The 19525-nt window shown below is 40.4% G+C and overlaps 1 protein-coding gene across 1 annotated transcript; it reads right to left on the bottom strand.

Moving 5' to 3' along the window:
• Nucleotides 1–213: 213 nt before the first annotated feature.
• Nucleotides 214–19502, bottom strand: LOC114455669 (homeodomain-interacting protein kinase 1-like). The gene is made up of 8 exons (XM_028437080.1): nt 19032–19502; nt 17255–17421; nt 16617–16808; nt 15986–16167; nt 15635–15872; nt 15456–15545; nt 14857–15118; nt 214–542 (listed from the first exon to the last, which is right to left on the bottom strand). Exons 1-8 carry the CDS (start codon nt 19069–19071, stop codon nt 214–216), a joined length of 1500 nt encoding a protein of 499 aa, XP_028292881.1. The 5' UTR covers nt 19072–19502.
• Nucleotides 19503–19525: the final 23 nt, after the last annotated feature.

The following is a 19525-nucleotide window of genomic DNA, read 5'->3' as shown; positions in this document are numbered from 1 at the left end:
ACATGTACATTAATTTGGTCACATGCAGGTGTAGGTGCAGACCCATATGCAGGGACACAGGTGGTCAGTCCAGGGAGGCAGAATTAATCAAAAACACAAAACAGAGCTCTGGTGAAAATCCCCTGAAGTGGAGCAGACGAGTCCGACGGCCTCCCATGCGGCGGCGCAGATGAGGCAGAGGAGCAGGACTCTGGCGGCTTCCCATGAGGCAGGCTAGACTGGGACAAAGAACTGAGTTCTGCTTGCCTCTCCTGAGGCAGACCAGGCAGGAGCAAGGAACTGGGTTCTGGCGGCCTGGTGCGGGGAGTCGTAACTGGCGACAACGTTGGCGGCCTGGTGCGGGGATCCTGAACAGGCAGCGACGTTGGCGGCCAGGTGATCTAGCCTGACAGTTAGGTGACTCAGGAAATCTAGTCTGACAATTAGGGGACTCAGGAAATCTAGCCTGACAGCTAGGGGACTCAGGAAATCTAGTCTGACAGCTAGGAGATTCAGGAACGTTAGCCTGGAAGTTAGGGGACACAGGAATGCTAGCCTGGAAGCTAGGGGACACAGGAACACCAGCCTGGAAGCTAGGGGACACAGGATCGCGAGCCTGGAGGCTAGGGGACACAGGAATGCTAGCCTGGAAGCTAGGGGACACAGGAACACCAGCCTGGAAGCTAGGGGACACAGGAATGCTAGCCTGGAAGCTAGGGGACACAGGAACACCAGCCTGGAAGCTAGGGGACACAGGATCGCGAGCCTGGAGGCTAGGGGACACAGGAATGCTAGCCTGGAAGCTAGGGGACACAGGAACACCAGCCTGGAAGCTAGGGGACACAGGATCGCGAGCCTGGAGGCTAGGGGACACAGGAACACTATCCTGAAAGCTAGGGGACACAGGAACACTATCCTAGAAGCAGGGCTGCCAAGTTTCAGAAAATGACAGAAGTGAAACTTTAGTGATCTGATGCATTCCGGCAAAAAAAAATGTGGCCTTTTTAATTTTAACATGGCTTTTAATCAACATTAAAACAGGCCAACTGTTTTAATGTTGATTTCTACCTTAAGACTGATGTCCTCACCTCCATGCCAGCGGCTCACCCTGCACTGTGGCCTCCTAATGCTAGTTTTAATCAACCAGAAATTAGAAATTAAAACTAATGAGAATTTTGACAAAATACATTTATTTGTCAATATTTCATTTCAACCAACTCTTCATCATTCAACATGTCTCATGTTGTGGGTGTTGATGGGGTGGGGTTTGATGCCTTGATGACAGAGGCAGGGGCCTCCCACTTAAAATACTGTGGCCCAAGGCAGTGCTACCTTGACCTCAGCGCTCCTTTTCTGCAACAGAAAGGAGGTCATTAAAAAGCAAATCATGTAAAAAACATTAAAACATCAAGCGATTTTTGATTAAATGAATGTCTTAGCAGCAGACTTAAGGTCCATAGAAAGACACCATTACATACAATAATAATCAAATAAGAACAGTTCAAATGAACATTAGTCAATGAAACAAGGCATTTGTTTCATTTATTTATGCTGATATAACCTACAAGTGCAATTCAGCAACTACCAGTGTTCATAACACTGGTAGTTGCTGAATAAGAGTTTTAATTAATTTAAGTTAATGTCTAGAACAGACACACAAACGTAGGGGTGGGCGATATGGGAAAAAAAAAAATCACATCACAATTTTTTCTTTGTAAAATTGCAATCACAATACAATTTTTCCATTAAAATCATTTAGACCATTTTAAAGTTATTTACTAATAAAACAAACCAATTCACTAAATGGAAAAAAGGACTAAAAGATCATTAAAGACAAGGTAATTTTCAAATATTTTTTTAAATTGTATGCAAGCAATTTATCAAACTGGTTCCTAGTTCAATTAACATCAAACAAAAGGGCTGACATGTTCTTATAGTCACACAGTCTTTTTATTTTGTTTAACTAAAGCGGTGTAGCATTAGCATTAGCAACACTTGCTACATAACAAGGCATTTGTTATTGAGGTAACACACTCATATTAATAAAATTCTACTTTAAGCAGTGTTTGAACGCCTAATTTCACACAGTTTAGACAATAATATCTTTTACAAGATAAAACGTTACTGCTTTGGTTACATTAGGCCTGGGTGATATGAACCAATACTCATATCTCTATATTTTTCCTCAAAATGGCAATAGGCGATATAAACCATTTATTTTTTATCAATAGTTTTACAAGAAAAACAATAATGGGTCAAAGTTAGTGGAGCCACAAAGACCCTTTTATTAATCACGGGCAGCACAATAACAACATTTTGTGTCACTTTTGATTTTTTCCTTCATTCAGGCTGAATTGTGATTAAATTATGTAGTGTTGCTTCTTTCAGGGCAGCTCTGAGTTGCTGAAAGTAGTTTTTAAAGTAAATCACATTCAGGACACTGTCCCTTTAAGAATGTGGAAACAGCCCCGTTAGCCGCGAAAGCAGCTCTCTGCTGAGGAGCGACAGAGAGTTACAGTAGTTAGAGAAGAGAAATACATTAGTTTTTTAGACGAGTAAACTCACACTATAACACACACACACACAGCAATATAAACAGTGAACAAAATTGGGTAGTTACCAGTGTTGTGCTAGTTACTGAAAAAAAGTAACTAGTTATTGTTACTAGTTACTTCATTCACAAAAAAACTCAGTTACTATTTTGATTATTTACACCAAAAAGTAATGCGTTACTGGAAAAAGTAACTTTTGAGTTTCTTAGAAATAAAGAACGTATTATTTATATTGGGTCATTTGTGTCCATACAGCTTCATATTAGTGCTGTAATAATATAATAATCCACTGTTGATCAACTGCTATAAAACAACCATAAATGACATGCATATAAAGCACAAAATATCTGCTCCAAAATTAAAACAGTAATTTTTCAGCCTTAGCACAGTAATGTAAAGTAAGCTGTGCATATTCCAGGTGCACATTCTGCTGTTGAAAATGCTTATAAAAATAAATGTGGAAAAACTAATTCACAGCATTTTTCTCAGCTACACAATGCTAAACAAATCAGGAAAAAATAAAAAAAGAACCGAAAAGAAAAGAAGAAAAAAAAAACATCAGGCTAATGAGCTGCTGTTAGCAGTGACTCAGTAGTAGCGACAGGCTTCTTATTTACAACAACATACCGTGCAATAGTTTGGCTGACCTGTTCCTAGATAAGAGTCACAGTCCGTTAAAATCCAGCCGCAGCGTTAGCTTACCTTCACCGATGCATCTTTTGGAGACAAAAATAATGCGCGTATTTCCACTCTGAGAAGCTCGTCCTGCTCTCGCATGACTCGCCATGATTGGCGCACGTGATGTAAACAGAAACACGCTGACAATGCTTCTTCTTCTACTGTTTTACCGTGTTTGGCACGGCATCCCGCAAAAATATGTAGCGCCACTGTAAACAGGAAGTACACTGCAGCTAGCAAAGAAACGGACAAACGCACCATATTATAACGGTAACGGCGTTATTTCTTTAGAAAAATATTGCGTTACAGTACTAGTTACTGTCAAAAGTGACTAGTAGTTACATACCATCTCAGACGGCGTCTGTTCTCTAGAAACACTTTCTTTCTGAAAGCATGTCGACAACTCCGTGCATGTTGTGTGAGGTGTCGAGAGACGGCTCGTCAAGACCCGCGAGGACCGAAGTTCATTGGCGTGTGGTGTAAGAGTGTGTCAAATTGCATGACTGTCACGCTCAAAGCATGAGGCTTGGCAGCTCTGTAGAAGCTAGGGGACACAGGAACGCTGGCCTGAATGCTAGGGGACACAGAAACGCTAGCCTGGAAGCTAGGGGACTTTTGAATGCTAGCCTAGAAGCTAGGGGACTCAGGAACGCTAGCCTGGAAGCTAGGGGACTCAGGAACGCTAGCCTGGAAGCTAGAGGACTCAGGAATGCTAGTCTGGAAACTAGTAGACTTAGGAACGCTAATCTGGAAACTAGGAGACTCAGGGACGCTAGCCTGGAAGCTAGGAGACTCAGGGATATCTATATTGACATCTTATAAGCTCAGAATTATAATGTGCATATAATTCTACCATTTGACTGGTTAAAGCTGATATCCGGAGTTTCTGAGAAATCTATGTTTATGTATGATTCTTTTAAAATGCGAAAAAAATATCTAACTAGTCCATACCTGTCAAGTTTTGGATTTGAAAATAAGGGAAATTTTCTGGCGCCCACTACGAGCCGTCCCACCCGCCCAACCAAGCTCCAGTATCCCTTATATTTTAAGATAAGTGTACAATAAATCTAAAATACCCACTTGTCAACCACTTACTAAATAAAATTATGTGATTAGAATCTGGTAGGTCGACCTTTATTAACATTAAAATGCTGTGAACATTCCTACTAGGGACGTGCTGGTGACGTGCTGACGTGGTGACGTATCGATCATTTCCTGTTTACGCTCTACCGCTGCTTGCAGCGCTCTACTACTGTGTTCTGCTAACTCTAATCAAACTTGTTGTCATTGATATTTTAGCCTTGAAAACACTTGTTTTAATTTTTTACCGTACAGTTAAACGTACGAAGGTTAAGTAAAAAGCAATCTCGCCTCTTATAGGCAGTGTAATCTCCTTTAAACTTCCTTTTGTCCTTAGCTTAGCTTAGCTTAGCTTAGCTTAGCTTAGCTTAAATTTAGCACCTATGGCTTCTCTCTCCTCCCCTCCGCTCTCCTGCCCGGTGTGTCAGATGTTTAGTTACTCCTCGTCCTACTTTAGGGACAATGGTAGTTGCATAAAGTGTAGCGTACTGTTAGATATGGAGGCGAGGATCAACAATCTGGAGAAGCGGTTCCGCACCCCTGATACCAAAACCGAAGCTAGCAAGCAGGACCTAGCCGGTGCGGACCGTGCTAGCTCTAGCTTAGCCTCCCCCCCGGCCAGCAATGACTGGGTTACTGTCCGTGGTAAGCATAGTCGAAGGTCAAAAAGCCGCTCGGGACACCACCATGTTCACGTCTCAAACAGGTTCTCCCCCCTCCGTGAGGACAACACACTCACCGGGGAACAAACTCTGATAATTGGCGACTTCATAGTGAGAAACGTGAAGCTAGCGAAGTCAGCGGGCATCATGAGGTGCATCCCAGGGGCCAGAGCGGGCGACATAGAATCAAATCTAAAGTTGCTGGCAAAGAGTAATCGTAAGTTTGATAGGATAGTCCTCCATGTCGGCACTAATGACTCCCGACGTCGTCAGTCGGAAGCAACCAAAGTGAACATTGAATCAGTTTGTGCTTATGCTAAAACAATGTCGGACTCCGTAATTTACCAAATCTGGTCCCTTACCAAATCTGACCAGTGATAACATGTATAGCCGCATGTCATCATTTAACTGCTGGCTATCGAGGTGGTGTCCAGAAAACGAGGTGGGCTTCATTGATAATTGGAGATCCTTCTGGGAAAAACCGAACCTGATAGGAAGAGATGGAATCCACCCTACTTTGACGGGAGCATCTCTACTATCAGAAAACATGGCACAGTCACTGTTATGACATCTCATGAATGAGACCATGTTACAGAGGGGGAGTCCTCCACGCCCCTCTGCGCTTACCTTAGGACAGTTTCCCTCCCATTGCTATTATGATAGCTGTGTTCATCGCCATGACAACTGTTGTGATGGTGATGAATATTATTTTATGAAGACGGTGTCTGTCCCCCGACCCAAATTTCACAATGATTTTAACATAAAATAAAATAAAAGAGCTATCAATTATAAAAATCTGAAAAAAATTAAAATCTCAAATCTAGAAACACCAAAACATAAAACCATTAGATGTGCTCTATTAAATATTAGATCACTGAGATCCAAATCTCTACTAGTATATGACCTTATCTCAGAAAATAACTTTGATTTATTCTGTTTAACTGAAACATGGCTGTATCAAGATGAATATGTTAGTTTAAATGAAGCCACTCCTCCCAGTCATTTAAATACTCATATGCCACGAGACATAGGCCGTGGAGGTGGTGTAGCAGCTATTTATCATTCCTCTCTCCTAATCTATCCTAAACTAAAGGCCAGTTACACTTCCTTTGAAAGCCTGGTTCTAAATTTATCTCATACCAAATCAAAAACCTGCCAGCCAGTCTTATTTGCGATAATTTACCGTCCTCCAGGCCCTTATTCTGAATTTCTATCAGAATTCTCTGAGTTTATATCAAACTTAGTCCTCAGTTCTGATAAAATACTGATAGTAGGAGATTTTAATATCCATGTTGACAAAGATAGTGATAGCCTGAGCTCAACCTTTATGTCCCTAATAGACTCAGTTGGCTTTTTTCAAACTATTGATGAAGCTACTCATTGTTTAAATCATACTCTTGATCTTGTTCTAACATATGGCCTTGATGTTAATGAACTAAAAGTCTACCCTGAAAATCCTCTGCTATCAGATCACTTTTTAATATCTTTTAACATTATCCTAGAGGATCTCGCACTGTGCAATAAAATAGTTACGAGTAGAAATCTGTCCAATAGTGCTGTGGCTAAATTTAAAGAGGCCATTCCTGCTGCCTTAAACTCAGTGCAACATCCAATCAATAACTATGATATTGATTATAACCCCTCTCAACTGGATCTACTCGTCGATAGCTCTGCTAGTTTACTAAAATCCACCTTGGACTCAATTGCCCCATTGAGGGAAAAAACTATTAAACGTCAGAGGAAAGCTCCGTGGTTTAGCTCTGAAACTCGCACACTCAAACAAACAACCCGTAAATTAGAGCGAATGTGGCGCTCCAATAAAACAGAGGAGTCACGAATACTCTGGCAAGAAAGCCATAGTAAATACATGACAGCCTAACGACATACTCGATCTACATACTATTCCTCACTAATTGAAGAAAATAAAAATAATCCGAGGTACCTTTTCAGCACTGTAGCCAGGCTAACACAAAGTCAGAGCTCTATTGAGCCCATGATTCCTCTAGCCCTCAGCTGTGAGGACTTTATGACATTTTTGAACGATAAAATTCATAAGATTAGAGATAAAATTTGCCACTCCCTGCCTTCACCTGGGCCTGCTGTACCATTAAATGTAAATAGGCCTAACCTAAACTGTTTCACACATATAGGACTTCAGGAACTTAACTCTATTATTTCATCCTCCAAACCATCGACCTGCCTTTCAGATCCGATCCCAACTAAGCTGTTTAAAGAAGTTGTTCCCCTGGTCTGCCCATCTTTGTTGGAGACAATAAATATATCCCTATCAATAGGCTACAAACCCCTTCTCAAAAAACCTACTCTTGATTCCAACACTTTAGCAAACTACAGGCCTATATCTAATCTTCCTTTTATTTCAAAGATTCTTGAGAAAGTTGTGGCGGCTCAGCTCTGTGAATTTCTTCAAAACAACAGCCTGTTCGAGGACTTTCAGTCAGGTTTTAGAGCTCAACACAGCACAGAGACTGCTTTAGTTAAAGTAACTAATGATCTACTCTGGGCTTCAGATGAAGGACGACTCTCAGTGCTGGTTTTATTAGATCTTAGTGCAGCTTTTGACACTATAGATCACTATATTCTACTAGAGAGATTAGAGGAATTACTTGGAATCACAGGGACTGCCCTAAACTGGTTTAAGTCCTACCTATCTGATAGGTACCAGTTTGTACACGTGAATAATAGGTCTTCTGTGTACACTAAAGTAAGCTACGGGGTTCCTCAGGGCTCTGTGTTGGTCCAATCCTCTTCTGTATCTATATGATCCCCCTTGGTAATGTTATGAGAAAATACTCTGTTAACTTTCACTGCTATGCTGATGATACCCAACTGTATGTATCAATGAAGCCAGGTGAGACAAATCAGCTTTCTAAACTTGAGGCCTGTCTAAAGGACATTAGGGCCTGGATGGACCAAAATTTTCTTCTTCTTAACTCAGACAAGACTGAGGTCATTGTACTGGGCCCACGACACCTTAGAGAAACCTATGCTAGCCTAACTGCCCTAGATGGCATTACTCTGGCACGAAGCACAACTGTTAGAAACCTTGGGGTTCTATTTGATCAGGATTTATCCTTCAACTCTCACATAAAACAAACTTCAAGAACTGCCTTCTTTCATCTCCGTAACATTGCTAAAATCAGACCTATTCTGTCTCAGAGCGACGCCGAAACGCTAGTCCATGCTTTTGTTACCTCTCGACTGGATTATTGTAATTCTCTTTTAGCAGGCTGCCCGAGCAAGTCGCTTAAGACACTTCAGCTGGTTCAAAATGCTGCAGCACGTGTACTGACAAAAACTAGGAGAAGAGATCACATTACTCCTGTATTAGCCTCTCTGCATTGGCTTCCCATAAAATATAGAATAGAATTCAAGATTCTTCTTCTCACTTATAAAGCCCTAAATGGACAGGCACCAGTCTATCTCAAGGAGCTTGTAGTGCCATACAATCCCCCCAGAACACTACGCTCTCAAAATGCTGGCCTACTCGTTGTTCCATTCATCTCTAAAAGTAGTATAGGAGGAAGAGCTTTCAGTTATCAGGCCCCACTTCTCTGTAACCATCTACCAACCACGGTTCGGGGGGCAGACACCCTCTCTACCTTTAAGGTTAGGCTCAAAACATTCCTCTTTGGTAAAGCTTTTAGTTAGGAACCAGCTCATAGCTCATAATTAAGATGCAATAGGCATAGACTGCCGGGGGGGGGGGTCTGGCATGCTCGGTTGGAGAGAGGTTGGAGAGGGCATTAAGAGAGAGGTCATTTAGGTTAGAGAGGGACCGGAGAGGGTCCCATTCCTCCCTCAAACACTCCCTCTATGTCTGCGTCTTCCCTTGTGTGTTTGCTCCTGTACTCCTTCTGGCTTTTGTCTTGCAGGTCCGTGGGATCCTCAGTGTGGAGTTACAGAGTCTCAGCGGCTCTGTCTCCACCCTCTCCTCTGCACACACCCAACACAGCATAACGTGGTTGGCTGTTCATCATAGGAATGGGATCCACACAAGGTTCCTGCTGCTTAACAGAAGGCTTTCTTTGCCGCCATGATGAATTCATGTTGGGTGTGGGATACATATGTATGTGCATATACGTATATATGCATATGTGTGTATCCATAAAATGAAGAGTCCATCCTTAAGACTGCTCTACTGTAAAGTGCCTTGAGATACCATTGGCGCTATACAAATAAAAGATTGATTGATTGATTGATTGATTGATTGATTGATTGATTGATTGATTGATAGGACTGGGTGATATGGACCAAAACTCATATCTCAATATATTTTCTCACAATGGTGATATATAATATAAATCTAGATAATTTTATTAAATAAAGTCTGACCAGAAAGACAATTCTGGGTTAAATTTGCTGATGCTAAATGCCATACACGGACATTTATTAACAAACAGCTGCACAATATGTGCACTCAGAAATCATCTAACTGAGCTTTACATGTTGTTCTGAGAAGTAAAAGCAGCGACTCCTAAAACTAGTATTTTGTTTCATGTGATATATGAAATATTATAGTTTTCTATATCGCCAAAATAGAAAACTCGATACATATTGAATCTCGATATATTGCCCAGCTCTAATTCCTAAATTATAAAACAGCCTAAATAAAAACATAAATGTGTATATGAAGCACATGTGTTTATTTAATATACTTACAGTTTATATACAAGTCAACACATTGCATATTTACTGTTAATTTCACATTGCTTGTCTTTAAGTTAAAGATTAACATTTTATTTTCAATATATATTTTCTGATAATTTCTCATGCTCACTCATGTGTTTCTCTGGTATTCACTAATGACTTATTAGACACATTTGTTGTAGACTACATTCTTTAACACTTTTTGAAAGCAGTGTATATTTGTGGCGCTTATGATTGGCTGATTTTTCATGATGACTTACGTGTTCCTTCCGCTGCGGTAGACGTGAAGATCTCAGTTACTAATCTAACAGAACGTGTAACTGTGTCCCATCCTGCTGTTCTTTATGAAGATAAACTCTCTGTCCCATTTTCCAAGGTATTTACACGAGTTCTTTGTTTTTTTTCTCACTGGAACGTCTTCATTCATCTCTTTTCTGAGTTGTTTCCAGGTTTGTTGCTGCTGTCGGCACTAATCTCGCGAAGACTGACACTCAGGCCATTTCAGGTGGTAGTTCTCGCGAGGATCGTGACGGCATTCAGTTTAGTAAGGTATCTTTTAATTATTATTAAATTAAAATACGGGATATTTACGGGAAAATACTAATACGGGAAGATGGCGGGAAAGAGGGGTAAAATACGGGAGTTTTCCGGCCAAAACGGGATACTTGACAGGTATGAACTAGTCTTTTACCATGGTCTACTGCCGGTGGTCATTCATATACAATAATGTATATAAGTGCCTCCTTCGCCCTATAGACCCCTATACAAATGAAAAAGATCGCCCAGCCAATAGGCTTTGACTTCCTGTTTTTGAGACTGTCAATCAAAGTGAATGTGGAACTTTGCACGGAAACAAGGCCCCGCGTCAAACAGGTAAATATGATTTTGGCTCTTACCTGATCCATAAACCTATATCAATGCGACCAATGTGACCTTGTTATGTTCCGTGATGCTTGTGCAGAAAAGTAGAGGCGTGGCTTCTGGTAGATTGGGAGAGTGTCATGTTCTGTTGGTTAAGTTTAGTTATTCTGTGTCTTTGTTTATTTAGAGTCTAGTCTTGTGTTAACTCTTGTCTGTGTTTCAGGTATTCCTGCTTGTGGCTCCACCCCCCAGTGATGTCTGTGTGAGTGCTTGGTGATTGAGTAGCTCCCTCATGTTTGCACCCAGGTGTGGCCCATTCCTAATCAGGCCTCCTCCACTATTTAATGAGTGCTTGGTCACAGTGTGGTGGCTGGTTCGTTGTGTGATGTTGTCACGTTCGTTGTCTCCCTCTTCGTGTTCAGCTGTATCTGGTCTTGCTCCCTGTTCCCTCCTGTTTTTGGATTTAAGTTTTGTTTTATGAGAAATAAACATGGACTGGTTCCAAGAACGGTATGCCTCCATCCTGCCTCCATCTCTCCTTGCATTTGGGTCCACACCCACACCGGACCGTGACAAAACGAACCAGCCACCACACTGTGACCAAGCACTCATTAAATAGTGGAGGAGGCCTGATTAGGAATGGGCCACACCTGGGTGCAAACATGAGGGAGCTACTCAATCACCAAGCACTCACACAGACATCACTGGGGGGTGGAGCCACAAGCAGGAATCCCTGAAACACAGACAAGAGTTAACACACAAGACTAGACTCAAAATAAACAAAGACACAGAATAACTAAACTTAACCAACAGAACATGACAGAGAGGCAGCAGGAGGAAGTGAGGTTGTTTAGGGCAGGACATTGAGATGTTTTTTTTTTAATAAATAAATTAATACATTTTTAAAAATTCGGTATGGATGCATTTTAAATTGATTCGAGAATCGCCGAATCAATTTCTTTCCAACACTCCTACTTTGAAGCATTTTGAATAGTTGTAAAATGTGTTGTTGTATGGTGACGAAATAAAAAAAAGTCAAAACCCCTCCTATTAAAGCTGATAGGAGGCAGTACGGTTTCCTCCAATCACAGGCCTTCAGTGGGCATTGATTGACAGTTTTATTGAGGAAGTTTAATATTCCGTGTGTGCTCCCAGAAAGTGCAGGTCTGCAGCCAGACACCTCTCAAAACAGCCACTGTCGCATAATTGTTTTTGAATCATTGCTTCTACAAAGATCAGAATCTGTGCTAATCAAAAGGTTCATCCACCACGGATCAGCTGTGGCTGCTGCAGCAGGAAAAGAAGAACGCTGCAGTGCAAACAATACTACGTGACCGAACCCGAACACCAATTCTACTGTAAATACCTGTCCGAACCCGACTCATCCGGTGCCGTCGGGTTCCGTCAGGTTTGGTCAGGTGTCTATCCTCTATCCACAGTATCAGCTGTGTTCCATGATGAACAGTTGATGCGCACCCTCACGGTGGCTGGGCTAATAGCTGCAGTTACACTAACCACCGTGGTGTCACTATGGAGTCTGATTTCTAAATCCTGCCCTATGCTCCTTCAACAATCTGGTTATATTTTTTCCGAGTATAAATGATATGAATTTTTTTTTTCCAGAAATCAGTGTATAGTAGAATGTTATTAATCTTGTAAATGAATAATAAAATCCAGCCCGCGGTTGTTTCCTGCTGCAGTACTTTACATTGGCTGCTTGGGGCAGTGTTGCGCAACCGACTTTGTGCACGTAAACAGCGAAGAAGAAAAAACGGAAATATCTTAACGTGACCTGAAATTTCTAAAGCTTCAGAACTTTTCACAAAAACAAACCAGTGAAGCACTTTAATTGTAAACTCTGAAGTTCAGCTTTTCAATCATTAAAACATGACGAGATACACAGGGAGGGACATTCCAAACAGAAACACAGCGGAGCCCCGGTTTGTACACGGACCGAGAGAAGTGACTATAAATATCTATGGTCACTACAGGAGCTTCTTCTTCGTTTTGTTGGCAGTTTGGACTCAACAATACAGTAGTGCATTACCGCCATATATATATACATAATTTAATTTCTTTTTAAGAATTATGTGATTTTATTTTCTACATATCTGTTGTGTTGAAAATGTCACACCCACAGTAGTATGGTATTCATTTTAAATGCAATTTATCCCGTGCGCCGCCATGTTGAAATGACGTCATTGGTGACGTGATAAGCCCCTTTTAGTCCATTGAGTTCCATGGGAGGTGAAGCATTCACGATCATTTAGCAGCTTTTTCAGTCAAAATGTCAACTTGTGCTGATTTGGGTTGATCTAGCAATCAGTAAAACTTTTTTAAAAAGTCAATGTAAACCTCTTTTGTTTACTGAGAGATGATAAATAAAACCGTGACCCAAAAAAATCTGTGGCGACAGTTCCCACTCTGCTGTTTCGTATAGACGCCATTAGGGAGAGAAGAAGAGCTCCGAGTGCATTGATTCTATTGAGCAGCAGTGAATCATGGGAAGTTGTTTACACATACCCTCAGCTGATGTGCAGCCCGTACACCAATCATTACTGCTCTTTCGACTTTGTCCTTTTGGAGTGATCCCGAAATATCTCACTCCCTGTCATCACTCACTGAGATGCAGGATGCATCCGAATAGTCCCTTTTATCTCTTTTCCTATCCACTTTTCCATAACCCTGTGGATGACGTCACAGGCTTAAAGGTGCAGTCTGCAACATCTTATAAAAGTGACTTTTTGTCATATTTGCTAAAGCTGTTACTACAGTATGTAAGGACAGCTTTACACGAAACTAGTAGTTTGTGTTAAAAAACAGGCTCATTGCGTTCCCCCTGCTGCTCCTGCAGCCTTTGGAAAAATGCACCGCGACCGAGCAAAAAGAACCAATCAGAGCCAGGATTGTGTTTGATCAGCTGTTTTGACAGCTGTTGCTCACAGTTCCTGCCCCTTTCCCGGGGCTGGAGCGCGTCAGTGTATGGTCTGGAAGAGTAGAAGATGGAATTGGTGACTTTCCTGCTTGAAAGGTAATTACTGCTGCTTGATTTACATTGTCTGATTTGTAATTGTTACAGTAGAACTCTGTAGTGCATGTGTTGTTCATGTGTGCGCAGCAGCCTCCGTGTGGCTGCTGTAAGTGACATGTTGTTGTTGCTGCTGCTGTGGAGGTGTGTGGCACATGGAGAGAGAGAGAAGCGCTGCAGTAATATGCTTTTAACAGAGCATGTTATATTACAGTGATGTTGCTGTCGGACTAACATTAGCTTGTTAGCTTCTCCTAGAAGAAAAATGCCAAAAATGGCACATATTGTGTAGCTGTTTAGTAATAAATATGCCTGTGTGGCATTTTGCAGCAAATTTAACCTATAATGGTCTTTATGGTAAGATTTTATTGAGTTGAAAAAAATCAAGATTTATATTGTGTCTCGTTATTTAGAGAAAAAAATATTGAGATACGAGTTCTGGTCCATATCGCCTAGCCCTAATGCCCATACATTTGGACCTACTGTATGGTTATTAATGGGAATAGTGTGTGAATGATCATGGTACCATGATCAGGATCATTGATACAGATAACTGACAAATATCTGACAATGAGGATATTTAGGTCTTGGTGTAGGTTTTGCTCTTGTTTATCATTTATTCTGATCAGGCATATTTCCACCCAACATTGATGGAGTGCGACCAGTACAACAGGAAGTCAGGGCAACCGTGGCTCCGCCCCTTCTGCAGGTGTCACTGGTCACAATTTTATGACTGAATTGTTTTGTGTTAGCGTGTGTTTCAGTATTAGTTCTTAAAAATTTAAAGAGAATTTAGAAACCTGCAAATCCAACTGCAGCGGTGGTGGAAGGCTGTTTCTGATTTAATCTAACAATAAGCAGTTAGATCAAATCTGAGTCAATCAGAACACCAAGGTTCTAGCGTTTTCCACCTGTTCTTTGATCACCTCCAGTTTAAGTCACTTATTATATAAAATTAAGAGGCTCTTAAACTACAACACAAACATGGAACAAGAACAAAAGAATAAATATTTACATGTTTATTTGTTTAATATAAAAAAAATATAAAATATATCTGTGAAAGTCCAAATGATCTAAAACCAACTATTGAACATATATGTTTTTACATGTATAAGGATTCACTTCTTAACAAAAAAAGTCTTGATTCTTCGGAAAAGCCTTCGAATCCTCTTCATCAAAGAACGTTTTTTTGCTCCACTTGAAGACTGATCCAGAACTTGATCGATTGTATGAGGAGTGGGAACAGAAACCAGGTCCACATCAGTTATAGGAGGGAGGGAAAGTTCTTCTTCTGGCAGAGTCACATAGAACATATCCCAGGATGTAGCGGCAAAATTCAGTCTGTCACCATCGTTTGATTCTGTCACACAGGCTTGATCCAGAACAGACTCTTCACCAGATGCAGGGCAGGTTGTGTTATCAACCTGTGAGGAGGGTTGATAGTGTCTGCTGGTCTCCTGCTGGTTGAGGTGGGATGTGGTGAAGAAGTGGTGAAACTGAGCCTGACAGGGAGAGATCCTTTCATCTCCATCCAAGCGCAGGAGCTGCTTCAGCAGGTCGACAAAGGCTTTTCTGTCCTCAGCCTCACCACTTTCTTCTCCTGGATGAACCTGCATTTTAATACAAGACACTGGTTATTACACAAGCTCACACATCAGGCATATCAGTGAGTAGTTTATGGTCAGGATATCTCACAAGCTTCATGGCAGTCAAGACTTAATAACAGGACAGTGAATAGATTTGGACACTGCATGAATTTACATCAGATTTTGTTTAAAGGAAATTTCTCATTCATCATGAATAGCATTTTCCAAATAAATGATCTAGAATATTTAAACAGTAATCTATGTCATCCATGTTTTAAGAGTTATTAAACTTAAAAACGTGCTTTTTTTTAAATTGACAAAAAACAAATGTTTAAATAGAAAATGTTAATTCAAAACTTACATTAACCAAATCATCCAAAGAAGAGAACTCAACGAAACGTTGTTGCTCCTCAGGTACGATGTTGTTCGCAGCTTCATATTCCTCTGGTGTCTGGGAAAACAAGATGAGTGTCATGAAGTTCATTGTAAAGTTAAACTTTGGTGAACTCACGTTTGCCGAAAAAAAAACTTCAGTTTTACCATCAATCGCCATTTTGGGCTTCCCTCAGCCTCACAAAAGAAGCTCCTGGTGTGAACCCCGGCCTGGAGCTGGTCGTCCTTTGGTAGACCAAGAAGCTCTGAAACACGCTTCATCATCTGATAATCGCAGGACACAGACAAGAGGTTTTCTCCAATGTAGAGGAATGTGAGCAAACAACCCAGGCCCCACACATCAATGGCCTCGCTGAAGGGAAGGCCAATGGAGACTTCAGGAGCCCTGAGGAGCAAGGACACGAGTTAAGAGTGAGAATCTGTGACCAACATATCAATACAATACAATACAGGTTTGTCATAACCACAGCTAAGCCATGTGAGGAGAAATCCTCCTACCTGTATCCTAGAGGCTGAATGTCAAGGCCAGGCTCCATGCTGGAAGTTGTAATAGCCAGACCAAAGTCGATTAGTTTGACTTTCAATGGCTGGATCTTCCCACTGACCACCATGACATTGTCAGGTTTTATGTCAGTGTGAATGATTCCAAGGTCTTTCAGGGAATCTAAAGCCACCAGTAGCTGCAGAAACAAGATCAGAAGACACAGGATTGGAATAAACATTGTCTGTTTGCTGTATAGGCTTTACACCAATCTGATTGGCCTTTCACCAACCAATAAGAAAGGGTTTGAAAATACATCATTTCCGCTACTTGACTTCCGTCATAGTCTAAGTAGAAGTAGAAGTAACCCTAACCCTAACCTAACCCTTTTGCTGCTGGTCAGATGAAATACCGATCAAGACCAGACGTTAAGTTACAATTCAAAAATGAATGAGAAGAAGGGGGTGTATCTGCCTTTAAAGGGGGTGTACCCGCTTACAAACCAAAACGCCCCTTTTTGCTGCTGGTCGGATGATATTGCATTAATTTGTGGTTAAAAGGTCACACACACACACACACGCACGCACGCACACACGCACGCACGCACACACACACACACACTCTGACAACAAATGTTATAAACCATACCTGCTCAGCAATAGAACGGATTTCAGTCAGACTCAGGTACTCCCACTCTCGGTTTTCCATTAGAGTGTAAAGGTCGACGTCCAGAATCTCAAATACCAGGCAGTTGTAGTTCATGTACACAAAATGCTCATAAAATTTGAGCAAATTTGTGTGGTCAGCATCAAGGACACTGATTAACTTCAGCATGGAAATCTGTAAAAAAAAAAAAAAAAGAAAAAAAGAAGAAGAATCCACAATTCGATTTAAAATACATCATCTGGTTCCAACAGGTCTTAGATAATCTTATATTGTTATTTTGCAAATATCAAAAAAGTGCAAATGGTAACAAAGTTTGTTTTCAATGTTGGATTAGATATGAATAAATATATAAAGTAATAGGTACAAAAGCTATATAAACAAGTGTAAATCAGCTTTACATTTACATGTATATTGATATGATATGTACATGGAATATTAGGTTATGAATAAATAAAAATAGATATGTTTATTCCCAAAATTGCATTGAAGAGAACAGAAGTCCTGAAATGTACATTGCTATGTTGAAGTAATTATACATTAATAACAAAAAATATTTTTCATAGAGTTTAGAAGTAGCAAAACCTGAGCCCTCAAATATGATAGAAGGTACAAACAAGTACCTCATGCTCAAGATCTTCTTCAAAGCCCTCCTTGATTATTTTTACAGCCACCGTCTCATTGTTGCTGAGGTTCTGGCACTTGACCACCTTCCCAAAGTTGCCTTCACCAACACACTCCAGGATGGAGTAATCCACAGTGCTGCTGTGGAGAACCTGAAGTTCAGCTGCTGCAGTAGAAAGAAAGAACAGAGGGTGAGTACAGACTAGTTCAGTCTGTGTATGTGTCTGTAGTGGACAACATATTTTCTCCATAATTGTATTGTGGTTTCCACAGTCAGTGATGGTTTGAGGTGCCATGTCATGTGCTGGTGTTGGTCTACTGTGTTTCCTTAGGTCCAAGATCAACGCAGCCGTCTACCAGGAAGTTCAGAGCACTTCATGCTTCCTGCTGCTGACCAACTTTATGAAGATGCAGATTTCATTTTCCAACAGGACTTGGTACCTGGAAGGGACTCAATGCAACTCATACAACAGTTAGTAATTTGATTGGAAAAGAGACGTCACACATTCCATGAGCGCTGATCAGGGTTGGGGTCAATTAAAATTGTAATCGTGTAATTGATCATTAAGTACAATTTTGGTGTAATTACAATTGTAATCCCATTTGAAAAATTATGTTGCTGTTGTAAGAGTAATTAAATTGTAATTGAATTCAGAAAATTTAATTTTGTAATTGTAATTACCATGTAAATTCTATAAAAATTGTCAATTATAATTTGACACAAAAATTAAAGAACCATGTTACAGTTTTATGCACAGTTTTACACATATGTAGTTAACAATTATTAAAATATTTTTCAAATCCAGCTTTTCCACATTTTACCATTAAAAAAATATAAAAATTGAGGGGTACACTGACACATAAAAGGCTCAGATGCCCACGACAAAAATATTAGAACTTATATTTTCATTGATTAGGAAGCCTAACAATGTAACCAATGGATAGGAAATAAATTAGATGATAGTAATTAATTTTTAGTGTGTTTTAACTGGTTTAGGACCTGTTATCGTAAGAGATGCTAACAGAAAGCTAACACAAGAGGTAGGTTCAATGTTATTAGGTTATTTATTTCAAGCTCAGTAATTGTGATTGGACTTTAGTAATTGAAAACACAATTGTAATTGACTTTCTGAGGATAAAAAACAATTGTAATTTAATTGTGATTGGGAAAAAATACTGCTCACTGTAATCTTAATTTAATTGTAATTGAACATGGGTAATTGAAAACGTAATTGCTGATATAGATCAACAACAGCACTGGGACTTTATACAGACATTAGTCAACGGTCAGTTAGGAAACGTTTATGTGTTGCCTGGCAACAGCTAATATCACACTTGAGGTGGTGCTGTTGGGTTAAATATCAGCACTGGTATGATTATCAGAATCAGAATCAGAATTCCTTCATTAATCCCAGGGGGAAATGACTTTTGTTACAGCCACTCAAGAAATAATCACAAATAAAAGAATAAACGTTAGAAAGAATAAACGTTAAATAAGTGTATACAGTAATTAAGTAAAAGACTGTTAAAAATAAGGATTAGATAGATACAGATATTTATAACAATCAAATCTACACCACTGCTGATATTTCAGCACACCAGCCCTCCCTCTGGTGTGATATTGCTTAATTATCCATCTCAGGAATAAAATACAGGAACTATTTTTATGAGGAGACATAAATACTTGCTGCTACACCACTGTAATAACACACACTTTCCAGTCTAAAGGCCCTCTCTAAAGTATAAAAGCCCTGTTTGTCATTGAGTCTTTCTTACTTGCAGCAGCTGAAGTTCCAGAGAACAGAAATTGGGACATTTTCCACTCAGATGCTTTAAAAGTCACATAAACAGTTGTCTTCACAATGCTCACTAACTGCAACTGCTCTGTCTTCACTGACAGCTCGCTATCATCTCATACCTGCTCCTGATTGGTTGAGGACGTAGTGCCCTCTGCAGCCAATCAGATACGACTTCTCATCGGTTAAAAAACAATCACGTTGTGATGGAGAAGCCCTATGCTAATGACCTAATGCCCCGTTCTGAAGTGCATACGATATAGTAGGTGTAATGTAGTGACATCTATCTGTGCTTATTCTCCGTTTATTCCCGTTCTAATTCAATAATCTAACCAAATACACATAGGCGAAGGCTTTAGTTCTTTTCTCCTCCAGTAGAGGGCAGTAGTGCAACCTCAGGTTAAATCAACCTCACAGAGAAACAGTAGAAGAAGAAAAAGGAGGCGGAGCTTGAGGTCTGAAATTCTCGGGGCT

Source organism: Gouania willdenowi, chromosome 1 (assembly GCF_900634775.1).
Source record: "Gouania willdenowi chromosome 1, fGouWil2.1, whole genome shotgun sequence".
NCBI lineage: Eukaryota > Metazoa > Chordata > Actinopteri > Blenniiformes > Gobiesocidae > Gouania > Gouania willdenowi.
Note: the sequence above shows the minus strand (reverse complement) of the source record. Positions and strands in the feature narration are given on the sequence as shown.